The 18,621-nt window shown below is 47.4% G+C and overlaps 1 protein-coding gene across 3 annotated transcripts in view; it reads right to left on the bottom strand.

Annotated features, from left to right (window-relative positions):
• Nucleotides 1-5,444, bottom strand: part of MSH2 (mutS homolog 2) — a 102,454-nt gene extending 97,010 nt beyond the window's left edge. For 2 of the 3 annotated variants that reach the window (XM_025405779.1, XM_025405778.1), the window contains exon 1: nucleotides 4,862-5,444. In XM_025405779.1, the coding sequence (XP_025261564.1) occupies nucleotides 4,862-5,072 (211 nt within the window). In that variant the 5' untranslated portion in view covers nucleotides 5,073-5,444. The remainder of the gene's footprint in view (nucleotides 1-4,861) is intronic. The other variant, XM_025405780.1, reaches the window with a different exon arrangement.
• Nucleotides 5,445-18,621: the final 13,177 nt, after the last annotated feature.

Genomic DNA, 18,621 nt, shown 5'->3' with positions numbered 1-18,621 from the left:
CACACTGCTGATAAAGACATACCAGAGTCTGGGAAGAAAAAGAGGTTTACTGGACTTACAGTGTCACGTAACTGGGGAGGTCTCACAACCATGGCAGAAGGCAAGGAGGAGCAAGTCATGTCTTACATGGACGGCAGCAGGCAAAGAAAGAGCTTGTGCAGGTAGACTTCCATTTTTAAAACCATCAGATCTCATGCGACTTATTCACTATCACGACAACAGCATGGGAAAGATCCATCCCCATGATTCAATTATCTCCCACCAGGTCCCTCCCATAACACATGGGAATTCGAGATGGGATTTGGGTGGGACACAGCCAAACCATATCATTCTGCCCCGACCCCTCCCAAATCTCATGTCCTCACATTTCAAAACCAATCATGTCTTCCCAACAGTCCCCCAAAGTCTTAACTCATTTCAGCATTAACTCAAAATACCACAGTCTAAAGTTTCATCCAACACAAGGTAAGTCCTTTCCACCTATGAGCCTGTCAAATCAAAAGCAAGTTAGTTACTTCCCGGTACAATGGGGTACCGGCATTGGGTAAATACAGCCCTTCCAAATGGGAGAAATTGGCCGAAACAAAGGCGCTACAAGCCCCACGCAAGTCCAAAACCCAGCATGGCAGTCAAATCTTAAAGCTCCAAAATGATCTCCTTTGACTCTATGTCTCACATCCAGGTCACGCGGATGCAAGAGGTGGGCAACCACAGCCTTGGACAGCACTGCCCCTGTGGCTTTGCAGGGTATAGCACCCCTCCTGGTTGCTTTCATGGGTTGGCGTTAAGTGTCTACAGCTTTTCCAGGCATATGGTGAAAGCTGTCTGTGGATCTACCATTCTGGGGTCTGGAGAATCATAGCCCTCTTTTCACAGCTCCACTAGGTGGTGCCCCAGTAGGGACTCTGTGTGGGGGCTCTGACCCCACATTTCCCATCTGCATTGCCCTAGCAGAGGAACTCATGATCACCCCACCCCTGCAGCAAACTTCTGCCTGCACATACATCCCTGAAACATAGGCAGAGGTTCCCAAACCTGAATTATTGATTTCTGTGCACCTGCAGGCTCAACACCACCTGGAAGCTGTCAAGGCTTCAGGCTTGCACCCTCTGAAGCCATGGCCTGAGCTCTACCTTGGCCCCTTTCAGCCATGGCTGGAGCAGCAGGCCACCAAGCTGCTAGGCTGCACACAGCATGGGAACCCTGGGCTGACCCATGAAACCACTTTTTTCTCCTAGGCCTCTAGGCTTGTGATGAGAGGGGCTGCCATGAAAACCTCTGACATGCCCTGGAGACATTTTTCCCATTGTCTTGGGGATTAACATTGGGATCCTCATTACTTATGCAAATTTCTGCAGCTAGCTTGAATTTCTCCTCAGAAAATGGGATTTTCTTTTCTATCATATTGTCAGGCTGCAAATTTTCCAAACTTTCATGCTGTTTCCCTTTTAAAACTGAATGCCTTTAACAGCACCCAAGTCACCTCTTGAAAGTTTTGCTGCTTAGAAATTTCTCCCGCCAGATACCCAAAAGAATTTCTCTCAAGTTCAAAGTTCCACAAATCTCTAGGGTGGGGCAAAATGCCACCAGTCTTTTTACTAAAACATAACAAGTGTCACCTTTGCTCCAGTTCCCAACAAGTTCCTCATCTCCATCTGAGACCACCTTAGCCTGGATTTCATCGTCCATATCATTATCAGGATTTTGGTCAAAGGCATTCAACAAGTCTCCAGGAAGTTCCAAACTTTCCCACATTTTCTGGTCTTCTTCTGAGCCCTCTAAACCGTTCCGACCTCTGCCTGTTACCCAGCTCCAAAGTCACTTCCATATTTTCGGGTATTTTTTCAGCTGTGCCCCACTCTACTGGTACCAGTTTACTGTTTTAGTCCATTTTCACACTGCTAATAAAGACATACCCAGCTGGGTGTGGTGGCTCATGCCTGTAATTCCAGCACTTTGGAAGGCCGAGGCGGGCAGATCACGAGGTCAAGAGATCAAGACTATCCTGGCCAACATGGTGAAACCCCATCTCTATTAAAAATACAAAAATTAGCTGGGCGTGGTGGCATGCACCTATAGTCCCAGCTACTTGGGAGGCTGAGGCAGGAGAATCGCTTGAACCCGGGAGGCAGAGGTTGCAGTGAGTTGAGATTGCGCCACTGCAGTCCAGCCTAGCAACAGAGCAAGACTGTCTCAAAAAAAAAAAAAAAAAGACATAGCTGAGACTGGGCAATTTACAAAAGAACAAGGTTTAATGGACTTATGGTTCCACATGGCTGAGGAGGCCTCACAATCAATGAGGAAGGCAAGGACGAACAAGTTACATCTTACATGGATGGCAGCAGGCAAAGAGAGAGGGCTTGTGCAGGGAAACTTCCGTTTTTAAAACCATCAGATCTTGTGAGGCTTATTCACTACCAGGAGAACAGCACAGAAAAGACCCACCCACATGATTCAATTATGTCCCACCAGGTACCTCCCACAACACGTGGGAATTCAAGATTAGATAAGGGTGGGAACACAGCCAAACCATATCAAGCACCTAACACATTGCTAACCCAAAAACTTCCAGTGTTTTTTCAGTGATTTATTCATTTAATAAATTGTCTACGAAGCACTATTATATGTGCAGGGACTATGGAAGGTAATAGATATAAAATAGTGAATAGCATAGACCCTCTGCTTATATGGAGTCTACACATAAAAATCAAAAGTTCTAAAGATGATAACTTTTTAATTTTTTTGTAGAGATGGGTCTCGCTGTGTTACACAGGCTTGTCTTCAACTCCTAGCATCAAGTTATCCTCCCACCTTGGTATCCCTAAGTGCTGAGATTACAGGCACGAACCACTGCACTTGGCCTGTCCTTTCTTATAATTTGTTTTAAAGTCTTTTTTTTTTTTTTTTTTTTTGAGATGGAGTCTCACTCTGTTGCCCAGGCTGGAGTGCAGTGGCAGTATCTCTGGCTCACTGCAAGCTCCGCCTCCCGGGTTCATGCAATTCTCCTGCTTCAGCCTCCCAAGTAGCTGGGGCTATAGGCACCTGCCACCACGCCCGGCTAATTTTTTGTATTTTTAGTAGAGATGAGGTTTCACCGTGCTAGCCAGGATAGTCTCGATCTCCTGACCTCGTGATCCGCCCACCTCAGCCTCCCAAAGTGCTGTGATTTTTGTATTTTTAGTACAGGCGGGGTTTCACCATGTTAGCCAGGATGGTCTTGATCTCCTGACCTCGTGATCCACCCACCTCGGCCTCCCAAAGTGCTGAGATTACAGGCAAGTGCCACTGCACCTGACCTGTTTTAAAGTCTTATGTAAAATCTATGTAGGTCAGGTGCACATTGGGAGACCAAGGTGGGAGGATCACTTGAGGTCAGGAGTTTGAGACCAGCCTGGCCAACATGGTGAAACCCCATCTCTACTAAAAATACAAAAAATTAGCTAGGTGTGGTGGCACGTGCCCTTAATCCCAGCTACTCGGGTGGCTGAGGCAGGAGAATCGCTTGAACCCAGGAGGTGGAGGTTGCAGTGAGCCAAGATTATACAACTGAACTCCAGCCTGGGCGAGAGAGTAAGACTCCGTCTAAAAAAAAAAAAAAAATCTTCAGACTTTTAATTGCCTACAGCGTAAAATTCCGACAGCTCAACACAACATGAAAAACCTTTTGTCATCTAACCCCACCCACCTGGGCCAGTCTCCACACCTTCCTTTTCTACATCACCAACGCCAATCTACCTTCTTTCAAGCCCTCTCCCTAGCAAACTTCTAGTCTCAACGTGGACTTTGGTGTCTCATATAACGCCTCTTCCGACGTCTCCAGTTTTTGTCTCTTGCAACCTCTTGCAAGCTCACACCATAAGCCTCCAACTTGAATTGTAATGATTTCTGCCTTGCTCTCCAATAGTGATCTCTATGACAGTAGAGGTATTTCTTTTTCATCTAGTGTCCATAACCCTGCCTAACACATTTCTATCTAACGAATGAAACCTTTTGCATCAGGAGCATCGCATTTGCACTAGTCCTCTAGTCAGGACTAGAACCCACAACTCTACTCCCCCTAGGATGCTCTTTTCATTAGCATAACTACATAGTTGCAAGAAAGCGCAAAGAAAACAGGGAGAAAAGAGGTTAACTAGGCCTATCCAGAACATTTGGCCCACATAGGGTGAGACGTTTGTAGCTTTCCAGGGAGAGAGAATGCTGGATAGATGGGGTCGGGTGACGGAGAGCACTGAATGCTGAGCTAAAGCAGATAGCGTCCATGACTAGCCCAAGGTCACACGTTAATAAGCAGAGGGGCAGCGACTTGATCCCAAGCAGCCCAGCTCCAGAGTCCGTTGGTCCTGACCACTTCATCACACTGCCCCTTAACGGCGCTCCATTACCAGCCCCTTAGCTGGACCGGCGGTATAAATCGGAGCGCCGTGGGAGCAGAATAACGTGGGTGGCATGAAAGGGTCTCCTAAACCCCCTCTATTTTAAATCTCACTCCTGGCTGCTGTTTGTAATAAGAGATTCTGGCCGTGTTTGTAATGAGCGCTACATGTAGGGCCACGGCGAGGAATGCGACTGCTGGAAAATGAACTAGAACAATGCATTAAAATGCCTGGCACGACGTAAACACTCCGTGATCACAAGTTCAGATCCGGGACTGCTGGAGAGGCACGGGTTTCAGGGCTGAGGGGGGCGTCCCTCCGGAGCCAAGCAGAACCGGGGGACGGCGGAATTCCCACCAGCACAACGTTCCGCCCCCGTGCCTCCGCGCTGGAGAGGCTGCTCATCACCCACTTTCTGAGGCGAGAATGGAGCCGCGCCACAGGGCCCCGGGTCCCCCCACAGCACGCGCCGTCCTCGCCCTCACCTGCCGGCCCCATATACTTGATCACCCCCTGGGTCTTGAACACCTCCCGGGCGGCCAGCAGCGCGTCCTCGCCGTGAGCCGTATAGAAGTCGCCCCGGTCGAAAAGGCGCACCGTGGTGGTCGGTTTCTCCGGCATGCTCTGAAAGAAACGCACGAAGCCGACCTCGGCCGCGCTCTCCAGCTGCAGCGTCTCCTTAGGTTGCACCGCCATGTCGGAACCTCCTCACCTCCTGGCAGAAGGAACTGCGCGACCCCACACCCACTATGCTGTTTCCCGCCTCCCCTCCCACGTCCCCCCGAGCGGCGTCCGGTCACGGCGGCCACACCCAATCAGCTTCCAGGGCTGCGTTTCGGTGGGTGGGAGTCTGCCGCGGCAACCAATCATAAGCAGACGCTGCCCAGTTTCCCGCGCACACTGGGGACTTTAGCTACTGCGCATGCCTGCGCCTAGGTCGCGCGCAGACCCGCAGACCTGCATCCTTGGTAGAAAGCAGTTCTCAAGTGTTTTCTTAGGTCCAAGGCTTGGAGCCCCTGGGTGGGTGGATGCAAGGGTAGGCAGCCACCAGGTGGGAGATTTCCGGCAGGTACTGAGCTCGTAATGTGCCCGGAAGCATGGGAGTAACATCAGAAGGAAACTTGAAAACAAAACAAAACAAAAAAACTAGCCTTCCTCCTCCTCCCACTATTTTGTTCAAACGTGTGCCCCTCTCCAACTGCCCCTCCCTTTTTCTTTTTAAGCAAACTGCCAACATCGGGATTACGGGTTTATTCTACACAACCTCCTTAACTGCTGCCTTTTAGCCACATTATCGTTTCGTCCACTCGTTGACGAGTCACTCATTCAAAAACATTTATATGGCCTGCTACGTCCCAGACTGCTCTTGGCTCTGAGGATCACCAGTAAAAAGAAAAATCACTGCCTTTATTCTGCTTACATTCTAATATGAGAAGATTCAGATAATGAATATAGCAAGTAAATGAAATGGTACGTTAGAAGATAAGTGTTTGTGGCCCGGCGCGGTAGCTCACGCCTGTAATCCCAGCACTTTGGGAGGCAGAGGTGGGCGGATCACTTGAGCCCAGGAGATTGACACCACCCTGGGCAACATGGTAAAACCCATGTCTGTGATCCCAGGTATTAGTGGGGCTCAGGCGAGAGGATCACCTGAGCCCGGGAGGTCGAGGCTGCGGTGAGCCGTAAATTGTGCCACTGCACTCCAGCCTGGGCGATAGAGTGAAGACCCTGTCATCAAAAAATACAAAATAAAATAAATAAAAAGAAGACAAACGTTTGACGCCGGCCGTGGTGTCACACGCCATAATCCCAGTACTTTGGAAGTCCAAGCCAGGAGGATCGTTTGAGCCCAGGAGGTCGTCTGCCCTCAGCTATGTTCACGCCACTGCTCTGCAGCTGTGGCGGCAGAGCGAGAGAACCCGTCTTGAGTGGGGGAAGGGAAGACCAGTTAAGGAAGAGGAAGGTTGAAATTTTAAAATGTTAGCAAACAGCAAGGCGCAGTGGCTCACGCCTGTAATCCCAGCATATTGGGAGGACGAGGCGGGTGGATCACCTGAGGTCAGGAGTTTGAGACCAGCCTGGCCAACATGGCGAAACTCCCTCTCTACTAAAAATTTAAAAATTACCGGGCATAGTGGTAGGCGCCTGTAATCACAGCTACTGGAGAGGCTGAGGCAGGAGAATCCCTTAAACTTGGGAGGTGGAGGTGGCAGTGAGCCAAGATCACTCCACTACACGCCAGCCTCGGTGACAGAGCCAGACTCTGTCTCAAAAAATAAATAAAATGTTAGCAAACACCTGAAGGAGATCAGGATCCATTCTGCAAAATTAACTCTTAGAAAAGGTTTTTGCTGACCAGTAGCCGTGGTCCCAACCTCCTGTGATCCACCCACCTCAGCCTCCCCAAGTGCTGGGATTACATGCGTGAGCCACCGCGCCCAGCCTCAGCCTGGAATCATTTTTGAAAGCTCCCTGGATGTTCCTGACAATCAGCTCGATTTATAAATCTGGCGGGTGCAGTGGCTCACGCCTGTAATCCCAGCACTTTGGGAGGCCGCTTAAGCTCAGGAGTTCAAGACCAGCCTAAGCAACATGGTGAAACCTTGTCTCTACTAAAAATGCAAAAATTAGCCAGGCCTGGTGGCACCTGCCTGTAGTTCTAGTTACCTGGGAGGTTGAGCCCGGGAAGTGGGGGTTGCCGTGAGCCAAGATCACACCACTTCACTCCAGTGGGGACAACAGAGCAAGACTCTGTCTCAAAATAATAATAATAATAAAAATAACAATAATTTTGTTTAAAAAACTAGCCAGGCGCGTGCCTGTAGTCCTTGGGAGGCTGAGGTGGAAAAATTCCTTAAGCCCAGGTGTTCAAGGCTGCATTGAACTATGATCACACCACTGCACTCCTGCCTAAGCAACAGAGCAAGACCCTGTCTCAAAAAAAAAAAAAAAAACAGTTCATCTAGCTCACTGTCAGCCTTGGCACAGGATAGTTACCTTTAACCAGATTTAGAAGATAGCTAATGATTCCAGACATTATTTGCTTTCTCCAGGCTAATATTAATGATTCTAACATGCTTCTTTCCTACAAAATGTCTAAGAGGACTATTTAGCCTGCTTGGAAAGGAAACATGCTTGAAATTAAAATTTGATATGCACTTGTAATCAATTTGTCTAAGAAACTGTTTTAACAGTATCCTTTGTTTCCAACCATGTGCATGTATTTTTTTTTTTTTTTTTTTTTGAGACGGAGTCTAGCTCTGTCGCCCAGGCTGGAGTGCAGTGGCCAGATCTCAGCTCACTGCAAGCTCCACCTCCTGGGTTTACACCATTCTCCTGGCTCAGCCTCCCGAGTAGCTGGGACTACAGGCGCCTGCCACTTCACCCGGCTAGTTTTTTGTATTTTTTAGTAGAGACGGGGTTTCACCGTGTTAACCAGGATGGTCTCGATCTCCTGACCTTGTGATCCGCCTGTCTCGGCCTCCCAAAGTGCTGGGATTACAGGCTTGAGCCACCGCGCCCGGCCCCATGTACATGTATTAACTGTTCATGATAAATTCTTTTTTTAATTTATTTTTTATTTTTTTGAGACAGGGTCTAACTGTCACCGAGGCTAGATTGCAGTGGTATGATCAGAGCTCAGTGAAGCCTCTGCTTCCCCAGGTTCAGGTGAGTCTCTCACCTCAGCCTCTCAAGTAGCTGAAACTACAGGTGCAGGCCACCATGCCCTGCTAATTTTTTTATTTTTAGAAGAGACAGGGTTTCACCATGTTAAACTGGTCTCAAACTCCCGGGCTTAAGCAATCCACCTGCCTAGACCCTTCCACAGTGGGATTACAGGAGTGAGCCACTGAGCCTGGCTGATAAATTCTTATTTAAAGTATATCAGGCCAGGGCCAGGCACAGTGGCTTGCCCCTGTAATCCAAGCACTTTAGGAGGCCAAGGCAGGTGAATCATTTGAAGTCATGAGTTCAAGACCAGCCTGGCCAACATGGTGAAACCCCATTTGTACTGAAATTACAAAAATTAGGCCAGGTGTGGTGGCTCAGGCCTGTAATCCCAGCACTTTGGGAGGCCGAGGTGGGTGGATCACGAGGTTAGGAGTTCAAGACCAGTCTGGCTAGGATGGTGAAACCCTGTCTCTACTAAAAATACAAAAATTAGCCGGATGCAGTGGCAGGTGCCTATAATCCCAACTACTGGGGAGGCTGAGGCAGGAGAATCACTTGAACCCAGGACGCAGAGGTTGCAGTGAGCTGAGATCATGCCACTGCACTCCAGCCAGGGAAACAGAGCAAGACTCTGTCTCAAAAATAAATAAATAATTCTTTTTTACTTGTTTGAGACAGTTTTGCTCTTGTTGCCCACGCTGGAGTGCAATGGCGTGATCTCAGTTCACCACAACCTCTGCCTCCTGGGTTCAAGCAATTCTCCTGCCACAGCCTCCCAAGTAGCTGGGATTACAGGCATGCACCACCACACCTGGCTAATTTTGTATTTTTAGTAGAGATGGGGTTTCTCCATGTTGGTCAGGCTGGTCTTGAACTCCCAACCTCGGTGATCTGCCCACCTTGGCCTCCCAAGGTGGTGGGATCATAGGCCTAAGCCACTGCACCTGGCCTTTTTTTTTTTTTTTTTGAGACAGAGTTTTGCTCATGTTGCCCAGGCTAGAGTGCAGTGGCTTGATCTCGGCTCACTGTGACCTTCGCCTCTCAGTTGCAAACGATTCGCCTACCTCAGCCTCCCAAGTACCTGGGATTAGAGGCACGCACCACCACGCCAGCCTAATTTTTTCTTTTTTTTTTTTTTTTTTTGAGACAGAGTTTTGCTCCTATCACCCAGGCTGGAGTGGAATGGCGTGATCTCCAATCACTGCAATCTCCGCCTCCTGGGTTCAAGCGATTCTCCAGCCTCAGCCTCCCAAGTAGCTGGGATTACAGGCACCTGCCACCATGTCTGGCTAATTTTTGTATTTTCAGTAGAGACGGGGTTTCACCACGTTGGCCAGGCTGGTATCAAACTCCTGACCTCAGGTGATCCACCTGCCTCAGCCTCCCAAAGAGCTGGGGTTACAGGCATGAGCCACCACACCTGGCCATTAAATAAATATTTTATTTATTTTTTTTAGACGGAGTCTCACTGTGTTGCCCAAGCTGGAGTGCAGTGGCGCGATCTCGGCTCATTTCAAGCTCTGCCTCCCGGGTTCATGCCATTCTCCTGCCTCAGCCTCCAGAGTAGCTGGGACTACAGGTGCCCGCCACCATGCCCAGCTAATTTTATTTTATTTTTTTGTATTTTAAGTAGAGACAGGGTTTCACCGTGTTAGCCAGGACGGTCTCAATCTCCTGACCTCATGATCTGCCCGCCTCGGCCTCCCAAAGTGCTGGGATTACAGGCATGAGCCACCATGCCCGGCCTAAATAAATATTTTAAAAAACAAAGTATATCAAAGAGTTGTGATACCGGGGGACTAGGGGAGGTCCCATGATTCCAGTGGGACTTTGACTCCAGCCAGTGTCCAGGCTGTTGACACCAAATGAGAAGGAATTCAGGGATGAATTGGAAAATAGTGAAAGTACAGAGATTTACTGCAAATAGAGAAGTATGCACTCAAGAAAGGGGAGTGTTAGCATACTCGAGAATGTCATGCTACGGGGTTTGAGGTTTCTATCTTTATGGGTTTTTGTTTTTCTGTATTTATTTATTTATTTATTTATTTTTTGAGACAGTGTCTCATTCTGCTGCCTAGGCTGGATTGCAGTGGAGCGATCACGGCTCAATGCAGCCTCAACCGCTGGGGCTCAAGCAATCCACCCACCTTGGCCTCCCGAAGTACTGGGATTGTAGACGTGAACCACTGCATCTGGCCTCTTTATTTATGGGCTTAACCAAGGAGTGGAATATTCATGAAGATTTCTGGAAAAAGGTGAAGATTTCTTGGAACTGTGGTGCACCCATTTTTACACCAAATACAGGTGTTCTCGGAACTGTCATGGTGCCGAGGGGGTGTGACTATGTTAATAAGCGAACAATGAGGTTCCAGGTGAAACCTAGGTCAAATCCAGTGCCATGTTACATCCAGTGGGACCTAGCCAGCTTGGCCCACATCCTGGTTCTCAGGGTCTAATCAGCCTCTAGCTTATGCGCTATTTCAACAGTTTCCTTTTTGCTAGTCATATGAAATGCCTGTCTGGAATTTTCTTTTTTGTTTGTTTTTGAGACAGAGTCTCGCTGTGCTGCCCAGGCTGGAGTGCAGGGGTGCGATCTCAGCTCACAGCAACCTCTGCCTCCTGGGTTCGAGTAATTCTCCTACCTCAGCCTCCCGAGTAGCTGGGATTATATGTGTGCACCACCATGCCCGACTAAAATCTTTGTATTTTCCGTAGAGACAGGGTTTCACCATGTTGGCCAGGCTGATCTCGAACTCCTGACCTCAGGTGATCTACCTGCCTCAGCTTCCAAAGAGCCGGGATTACAGGTGTGAGCTAACATGCCCGGCTTCCTGCCTGGAATTTTCTATTCTCCCACAACAACCCTGTATTATTCATGTCTCAGTTGTCTTACATATATTTTATATACTTTCCATTCCCACATGGGAAACTGAATTTCTGAAAATAAGGGGAATTTTGCAAAAATATAACTGGAAGACATAGCATGATTGATAGAATCCAGTAAAATTATCACCCCAATATAGCTTTTTTTTTTTTTTTTTTTTTTTTTTTGAGATGGAGTCTCGCTCTGTCACCCAGGCTGGAGTGCAATGGCTCAATCTCGGTTCACTGCAACCTCTGCCTCCCGGGTTCAAGCTATTCTACTGTCTCAGCCTCCCAAGGAGCTGGGATTACAGGCTCGCACCACCATGCCCGGCTTATTTTTGTATTTTTTTAGTAGAGACAGGGTTTTGCCATGTTGGCCAAGCTGGTCTCGAAATCCCGACTTCAGGTGATCCGCCCGCCTCAGCCTCCCAAAGTGCTGGGATTACAGGCATGAGCCACCCCGCTTGGCCTAAATAATCTTGTGTATGGGGTTTTTTTGTTTTTTTGTTTTGTTTTGTTTTTTTTGAGACAAGGGTTTCGCTCTTGTTGCCCAAGCTGGAGTGCAATGGTGCAATCTCGGCTCACTACAACTTCCACCTCCCGGGTTCAAGCGATTCTCCTGCCTCAGCCTCCCTGGTAGCTGGGATTACAGGAGGGTGCCACCACACCTGGCTAATTTTTTGTATTTTTAGTAGAAACGGGATTTCACTATGTTAGCCAGGAGTTCAAAACCAGCCGGCCGACATGGTGAAACCCTATCTCTACTAAAAATACAAAAATTAGTCAGGCATGGTGGTGCTCACCTGTAGTCCCAGCTACTCGGGAGGCTGAGGCAGGAGAATCGCTTGAACCTAGGAGGTGGAGGTTGCAGTGAGCCGAGACTGCACCACTGCACTCCAGCCTGGGCGACAGAGTAAGACTCCGTCTCAAAAACAAAAACAAAAACAAAAAACAAAATCCAGCTTTATGGAGATATAATTCACATACCATACAATCCACCCATTTAAAGTGTACAACTTAACAGCTTTTAGTACATTAATAGGGATGCATAATCATCACTGCAATCTAATTTTAGAAGTTTGTCATTCCAGAAAGAAACCTCATACTCATTAGCAGTCACTCTTCATGTCCTCTTCCCCAGCCCTTGACAACCACTAATCTACTTTCTGTCTCTATAGATTTGCATCTTCTGGACATTTCATATAAATGGAATCATACAATACAGGGTCTTTAGTGACTGACTTTTTTGATTTAGCATATTTTTGACGTTCATCCATGTTGTAGCATGTATCAGTACTTCACATCTTTTTATTACTAAATATTTCACTGTATAGCTATATTACATTTTATTAATCTCTTCATCAGTTGGTAGGCATTTGTGTTATTTCCACTCTTCAGCCATTATGAATAATGCTGCTGTGAACATTTGTGTACAAGTTTGTATGTGGACATGTTTTTATTGCCCTTAGATGTATACCTTGGAGTAGAATTGCTGGCTCATAGTTTTAACTTTTTTTTTTTTTTTTTTTTTGAGACGGAGTTTCACTTTTGTTGCCCAGGCTAGAGTGCAATGGCAAGATCTCAGCTCACGACAACTTCCACCTCCCGGGTTCAAGCGATTCTCCGGCCTCAGCCTTCCGAGTAGCTGGGATTACAGGCATGTGCCATCACGTCCAGCTAATTTTGTATTTTTAGTAGAATGGGGTTTCTCCATGTTGGTCAGGCTGGTCTCGAACTTCCCTACCTCAGGTGATCTGCCCACCTCGGCCTCCCAAAGTGCTACGATTACGGGCATGAGCCACCGTGCCCAGCCTTTTAACATATGTTTAACTGTAATACTTATGTTAAACTACAACCCATATGATTATGTTTAACATTTTGAATAACTACCAAAATATTTTCCAAAATAATTGCAACATTTTACTTTCTCATCAGCAATGTATGAGGGTTCCAACTTCTCCAAAGTCTCACCAACACTTGTTATTTTATTGTGTTCTTGATTATTGCTATCCTAGTGTGTGGAAAATGGCATCTTACTGCGTTTTGATTTGCATTTCCCTAATGACTAATAATGTTGAGTATCTTTTCATGTTCTCTGTATTTTCTTGGAGAAATTATTTCCATTTATTCCTGCCCTCCCCCTGCACCAGCTGGTGTTGAAACTCATTTATCTACTTATTTATTTATCTGAGAAATTTTGTTTTGTTTTGTTTTGTTTTTGAGACTGAGTCTTGCTCTGTCACGTAGGCTGGAGTGCAATGGCACAATCTTGGCTCACTGCAACCTCTGCCTCCCAGGTTCAAGCGATTCTCCTACCTCAGTCTCCTGAGTAGTTAGGATTACAGGTGTGTACCACCATGCCCAGCTAATTTTTGTATTTTAGCAGAGAAGGGGTTTCACCATGTTGGCCAGGCTGGTCTCAAACTCCTGACCTCAAGCGATCTGCCTGCCTTGGCCTCCCAAAGTGTTGGGATTACAGGTGTGAGCCACTGCACCCAGCCAAGAAATTATTTTCAAAACTTATACTTGATAATAGACTTGTAGGCCGGGCGTGGTGGCTCACACCTGTAATCCCAGCACTTTGGGAGGCCAAGGCAGGTGGATCACAAGGTCAGGAGATTGAGACCATCCTGGCTAACATGGTGAAACCCTGTCTCTACTAAAAAATACAAAAAAATTAGCCAGGCATGGTGGTGGGTACCTGTAGTCCCAGCTACTCAGGAGGCTGAGGCAGGAGAACGGCGTGAACCCGGGAGGCGGAGCTTGCAGTGAGCCAAGATCGCGCCACTGCACTCCAGCCTGGGCGACAGAGCCAGACTCCGTCTCAAAAAAAAAAAAAAAAAAAAAAAATATATATATATATATATATAGACTTGTGTATCCAGAACATATACATCTTACATCTTAATAATAGAAAGATAAAGAACTCAATTTAAAAATGGACAAAGCAGCTGGGCACAGTGACTCAACCCTGTAATCCCAGCACTTTGGGAGTCCGAGGCGGCGGATCACCGGAGATCAGGCGTTCAAGACCAGCCTGACCAACATGGTAAAACACCATCTCTACTAAAAAAAAAAAAAAATACAAAAAATTAGCCAGCTATGGTGGCAGGTGCCTGTAATCCCAGCTACTTGGGAGACTGAGGCAGGAGAATGGCTTGAACCCAGGAGGCGGAGAATGCAATGAGCCAAGATCGCGCCACTGCACTCCAGCCTGGACAGTGTGAGACCCTGTCTCTAAATAAATAAAATAAAATAAAAAGTAAAAATGGACAAAGGATCTGATTTTTTTTTTTTTTTTTTTTTTTTTTTTGAGATGGAGTTTCGCTCTTGTTTCCCCGGCTGGAGTGCAATGGGCAATCTCAGCTCACCACAACCTCTGCTTTCTGGGTTCAAGCAATTCTTCTGCCTCAGCCTCCTGAGTAGCTGAGTTTACAGGTATGTGCCACCATGTCCAGCTAATTTTGTATTTTTAGTAGAGGCGGGGTTTCTCCATGTTGGTCAGGCTAGTTTCGAACTCCTAATCTCAGGTGATCCACCCACCTCGGCCTCCCAAAGTGCTAGGATTACAGGTGTGAGCCACTGCGCCCGGCCATTAAGTCATTTTTTGAGAAAGCTCTTTGGTTGGTTGACATTGGGAATGGAAACTCTACAGGTTGAACAGTTCATTCTGAAAGCAGAATGGGCTAGTTGCCTTTTAAAGTTTGATAAGAAAGGGTCCGGGCATAGTGGCTCATGCCTGTAATCCCAGCTCTTTGGGAGGCCGAGGTGGGTAGATCACCTGAGGTCAGAAGTTCAAGACTAGCCTGGCCAACATGGTGAAACCCCGTCTCTACTAAAATACAAAACAAACAAACAAACAAACAAAAAAAAAAAACGGCCAGACGTGGTAGTGGGTTCCTGTAGTCTCCCAATTACTTGGGAGGCTGAGGTAGGAGGGTGGCTTAAGCCTGGGAGGCAGAGTGAGACAGAATGGCTGGGCTACTGGCCAAACCCCAACCCTAAGCCTGCAACCACGGCCCTAAGTGAAAACAGCTGACCCCATTTTTCTGCCCAAATGTTACCTTTTTGGCCTGCCATGCCCCTATCCTGTGCCCATAATGACTTCAGCTGGCAGAGCAACATCAGCAGCTGAGTAGCAAGCAAAGAAGCTACTGAGTGTCAGAGACTGCAGACAGACGCAGCTAACTTCGGAGGGTACGGCTTTAGGGAAAGACCTTCTTCCTGTACCACCCCCATTCCAGCTGCCATCCCACTGAGGGCCATTTCCATCACCCAGTAAAATCCTCCGCATACACTACCCCTTCAATCCATTCATTTGTCCTGATTCTTTCCAGATGCCAGACAAGAACCTGGGTGCCAAGAGGGCAGGGGCTTGGATGCTGCTGCCAGGGCCGTACAGAGCCTGCTCCCACCAGAGAGGATCGACCAACTGGTTCCAGCATTCGTTCACTCTGGTTCCCACACTGCTTGTTCACACATTCCCTCTTCCAAAAAGTGGCCAGCAGTGGGCTGAAAGGAGCCACTCCAGTTCCTGCCCACGAAAGGGGTCAAGGTCAAGGGAATTATCCCATCTCAGGAGGTTGCCATGAGCCAAGATTACGCCACTGCACTCCAGCCTGGGCAACAGGCTGAGACCCCACTTCAAAAACAAATAAAAAATAAAGTTTGATAAGAAGGAAAAAAGACAGATGGGAATGGTAGATTGTTAGAAGGCTAAGATTAGTGGGAATTTTTATTTATTTATTTATTTATTTTAGAGATGGGGCGTCTTGTCATGTTGCTCAGGTGGTCTTGAACTCCTGGCCTCAAGCAATCCTCCCGACTCAGCCTCCCAAATTACTAAGATTACAGACTTGAGCTGCCACACCCCACCTACAGTAGGAATTTTTTTTTTGAGATGGGAGTCTTGCTCTGTCGCCCAGGCTGGAGTGCGATGGCGTGATCTCCGCTCATCACAACCTCCACCTCCCAGGTTCAAGTGATTCTCCTGCCTCTGCTTCCTGAGTAGCTGGGATTACAGGCATGCACCACCATGCCCAGCTAATTTTTTGTATTTTTAGTAGAGACGGGGTTTCTCCATTTTGGTCAGGATGGTCTCGAACTCCCGACCTCAGGTGATCCGCTCACCTCGGCCTCCCAAAGTGTTGAGATTACAGGCATGAACCACAGTGCCCAGCCTTCAGTGGGAATTTTTAATGAGGGAAGGGGAACATGTCTTAGGATGATAGGAAAGAATTGGGAAAGTATATCTACCAAAAGTGCTGTGTTGATAGTAGAAAAAGATGAGGTTAAAGTGGTGCAAGGATTTGTAAAAGAAGATCTTCTGCTAGGCCTTGACTAAGCAGAGGGTTTCCCAAGCCTAAGGAAGAACATAAGCAAAGGAAGGATAGAACCCAAGTCAAGGTATAAAAGGACAGAGGGGCCAGGCACAGTGGCTTACGCCTGTAATCCCAACACTTCGGTATTGCATCCTCCAAGGTAGGAGGAAGGTTTGCGTCCAGGAGTTCGAGACTGGCCTGGGCAACACAGCGAGACACTGTCTCTACAAAAAAGTTATAAACATATTTCAGCCTGGCCAACATGGTGAAACCCTACCTCTACTAAAAATACAACAAATTAGCTGGATGTGGTGGCGGGCACCTGTAATCCCAGCTACTCAGGAGGCTGAGGCTCAAGAATCGCTTAAACCCAGAAGGTGGAGGTTGCAGTGAGCCAAGATTGCACCACTGCACTCCAGCCCGGGCTACAGAGCCAGGCTCTGACTCATAAAAATTAATTTAAAAAATTAGCCAGGCGTGGTGGTGCACACCTATGGTCCTATATACTCAGAAGGCTGAGGCGGGAGGATCACTTCAGCCCTGGAGGTAGAGGTTGCAGTGAGCTGTGTTTGTGCCACTGCACTCCAGACTGGGCAAGACAGCAAGACCCTGTGCAGGGAAAAAAAGAAAAAAAAAAAAGGAAGAAAGGAAGGGAGGGAGGGAGGGAGGGAGGGAGGGAGGGAAGGAAGGAAGGAAGGAGATCACGCCATCGCACTCCAGCCTGGGCGACAGAGCAAGACTCCCATCTCAAAAAAAAAATTCCTACTGTAGGTAGGGTGTGGCAGCTCAAGTCTGTAATCTTAGTAATTTGGGAGGCTGAGTCGGGAGGATTGCTTGAGGCCAGGAGTTCAAGACCACCTGAGCAACATGACAAGGAAGGAAGGAAGGAAGGAAGGACGGACGGACAAAGGAACAGGAACATTTGAGGAATGGGAAGGGGAATCTTAAATGCAGGAAAATTTGATGTATTGGAGGTACAGTGAGAAATACGGTAGATTATGACTAGATTTTAATTATTCTGGCAATGACATTGGGAAAGAATTGAGAGTGGGGAGAATTTGGTATTGGGAAGGTCAGAAATTAAATTAATCCAGGCATGTGATAAAGCTCTGGAGCAAAGTATTGGCAATGGGAGGGGAGAGGAAGGAGCAGCCAAGGGAGGCCAAGCAGAGCAACCACAGCTGGATGGCCACAGGGTCATGTGGAGCAGAGACGACCAAGGGCTGGGATGCCACCACTGCAACATGCCACCACTGCCCATGAGTGTTTTCTCAACTGCTCTTACTTCTTTCCATCACAAGAGTCCAAGTCCTATGTGGGGGTGCCTGTGCTCTGGATGCTGAGAGCCATGAGAGGATTTCTGCCCTTAAACTTCTAAAGAGGGAGGTAGAGACCTGGCTCTCACAATACCACATACAGATAATTCTTCCCCAGTTGCAGAGGAGATGGGATGCCAGACAGCCAAAAGGAGAAAAGGTGTCACTACAGGGCCAGACTGAAAGGCCTTATATATGCCCCTCTGGCAGGGGAAAGGGGTACATCTTATGTCATAAAAAAGTGTTGTGATCAACTTTAGGCAAATCATCCCGGGAGCAATATGAGGTTTGGGCTGGAGAGGGAATAGACTGTTGATAAAAAGACCAGGGAAAGTGTGTAAGAGAAGGCAGATTAGAGGAGCATTTATTTCTTGGGGAGAATCACAGGGTCTGGTGACTATAACAATGGAGGAAGTAAAAGAGAAGGAATTTAGGACTCGGTTCATGGCAATGCCATCAATTGATTCTGAAAATACAAGCTATAAAATAGGTTTGTGGATGAAGATGATTAAATCATTAAAAACTAGTTATGTGAAATATACATACTTTACTATAGATCTCAGGAAAAAAAAACAGAAATGGAGATGGTGCTTCTGTTCTCACTGAGCCTTACAGAAGGTAACAAACGTAAGAGAACGAATGAAATCCTCCAGGAAGAAAAAGGGAGGAAAAATAGAACTAAGAAAAGGGAGGAAAAATAGAACTAAGGACAAATCCTGGGAACACCAGTATTTGCCATGGTGTTCTCTGCATGGTGTTCTCTGCATGGCTGCAGAGAAAGCAAATGATTCAACACCGGGGGAAGAGGATCACCAGCAATTAGCAGGTCAGTGTTGACCTTAGCAAAAGTAGCTTCAGAAGAGACAGGACAGAGTCTAGAAGGCAATGGGTTGAAGAGTGTGCCAGTTACTAACTTATTGCCTCTTAGTTTCAAATTCAGGCCAGGCGAATCACCTGAGGTCAGGAGTTCAAGACCAGCTTGGGCCAACAAGGTGAAACCTCGTCTCTACTAAAAATACAAAAATTAGTCGGCCATGGTGGTGGGCGCCTGTAGTCCCAGCTACTCGGGAG

This window comes from Theropithecus gelada, chromosome 13, assembly GCF_003255815.1.
Source record: "Theropithecus gelada isolate Dixy chromosome 13, Tgel_1.0, whole genome shotgun sequence".
NCBI classification, from domain to species: domain Eukaryota; kingdom Metazoa; phylum Chordata; class Mammalia; order Primates; family Cercopithecidae; genus Theropithecus; species Theropithecus gelada.
This window is presented reverse-complemented; position numbering and strand designations above follow the sequence as displayed.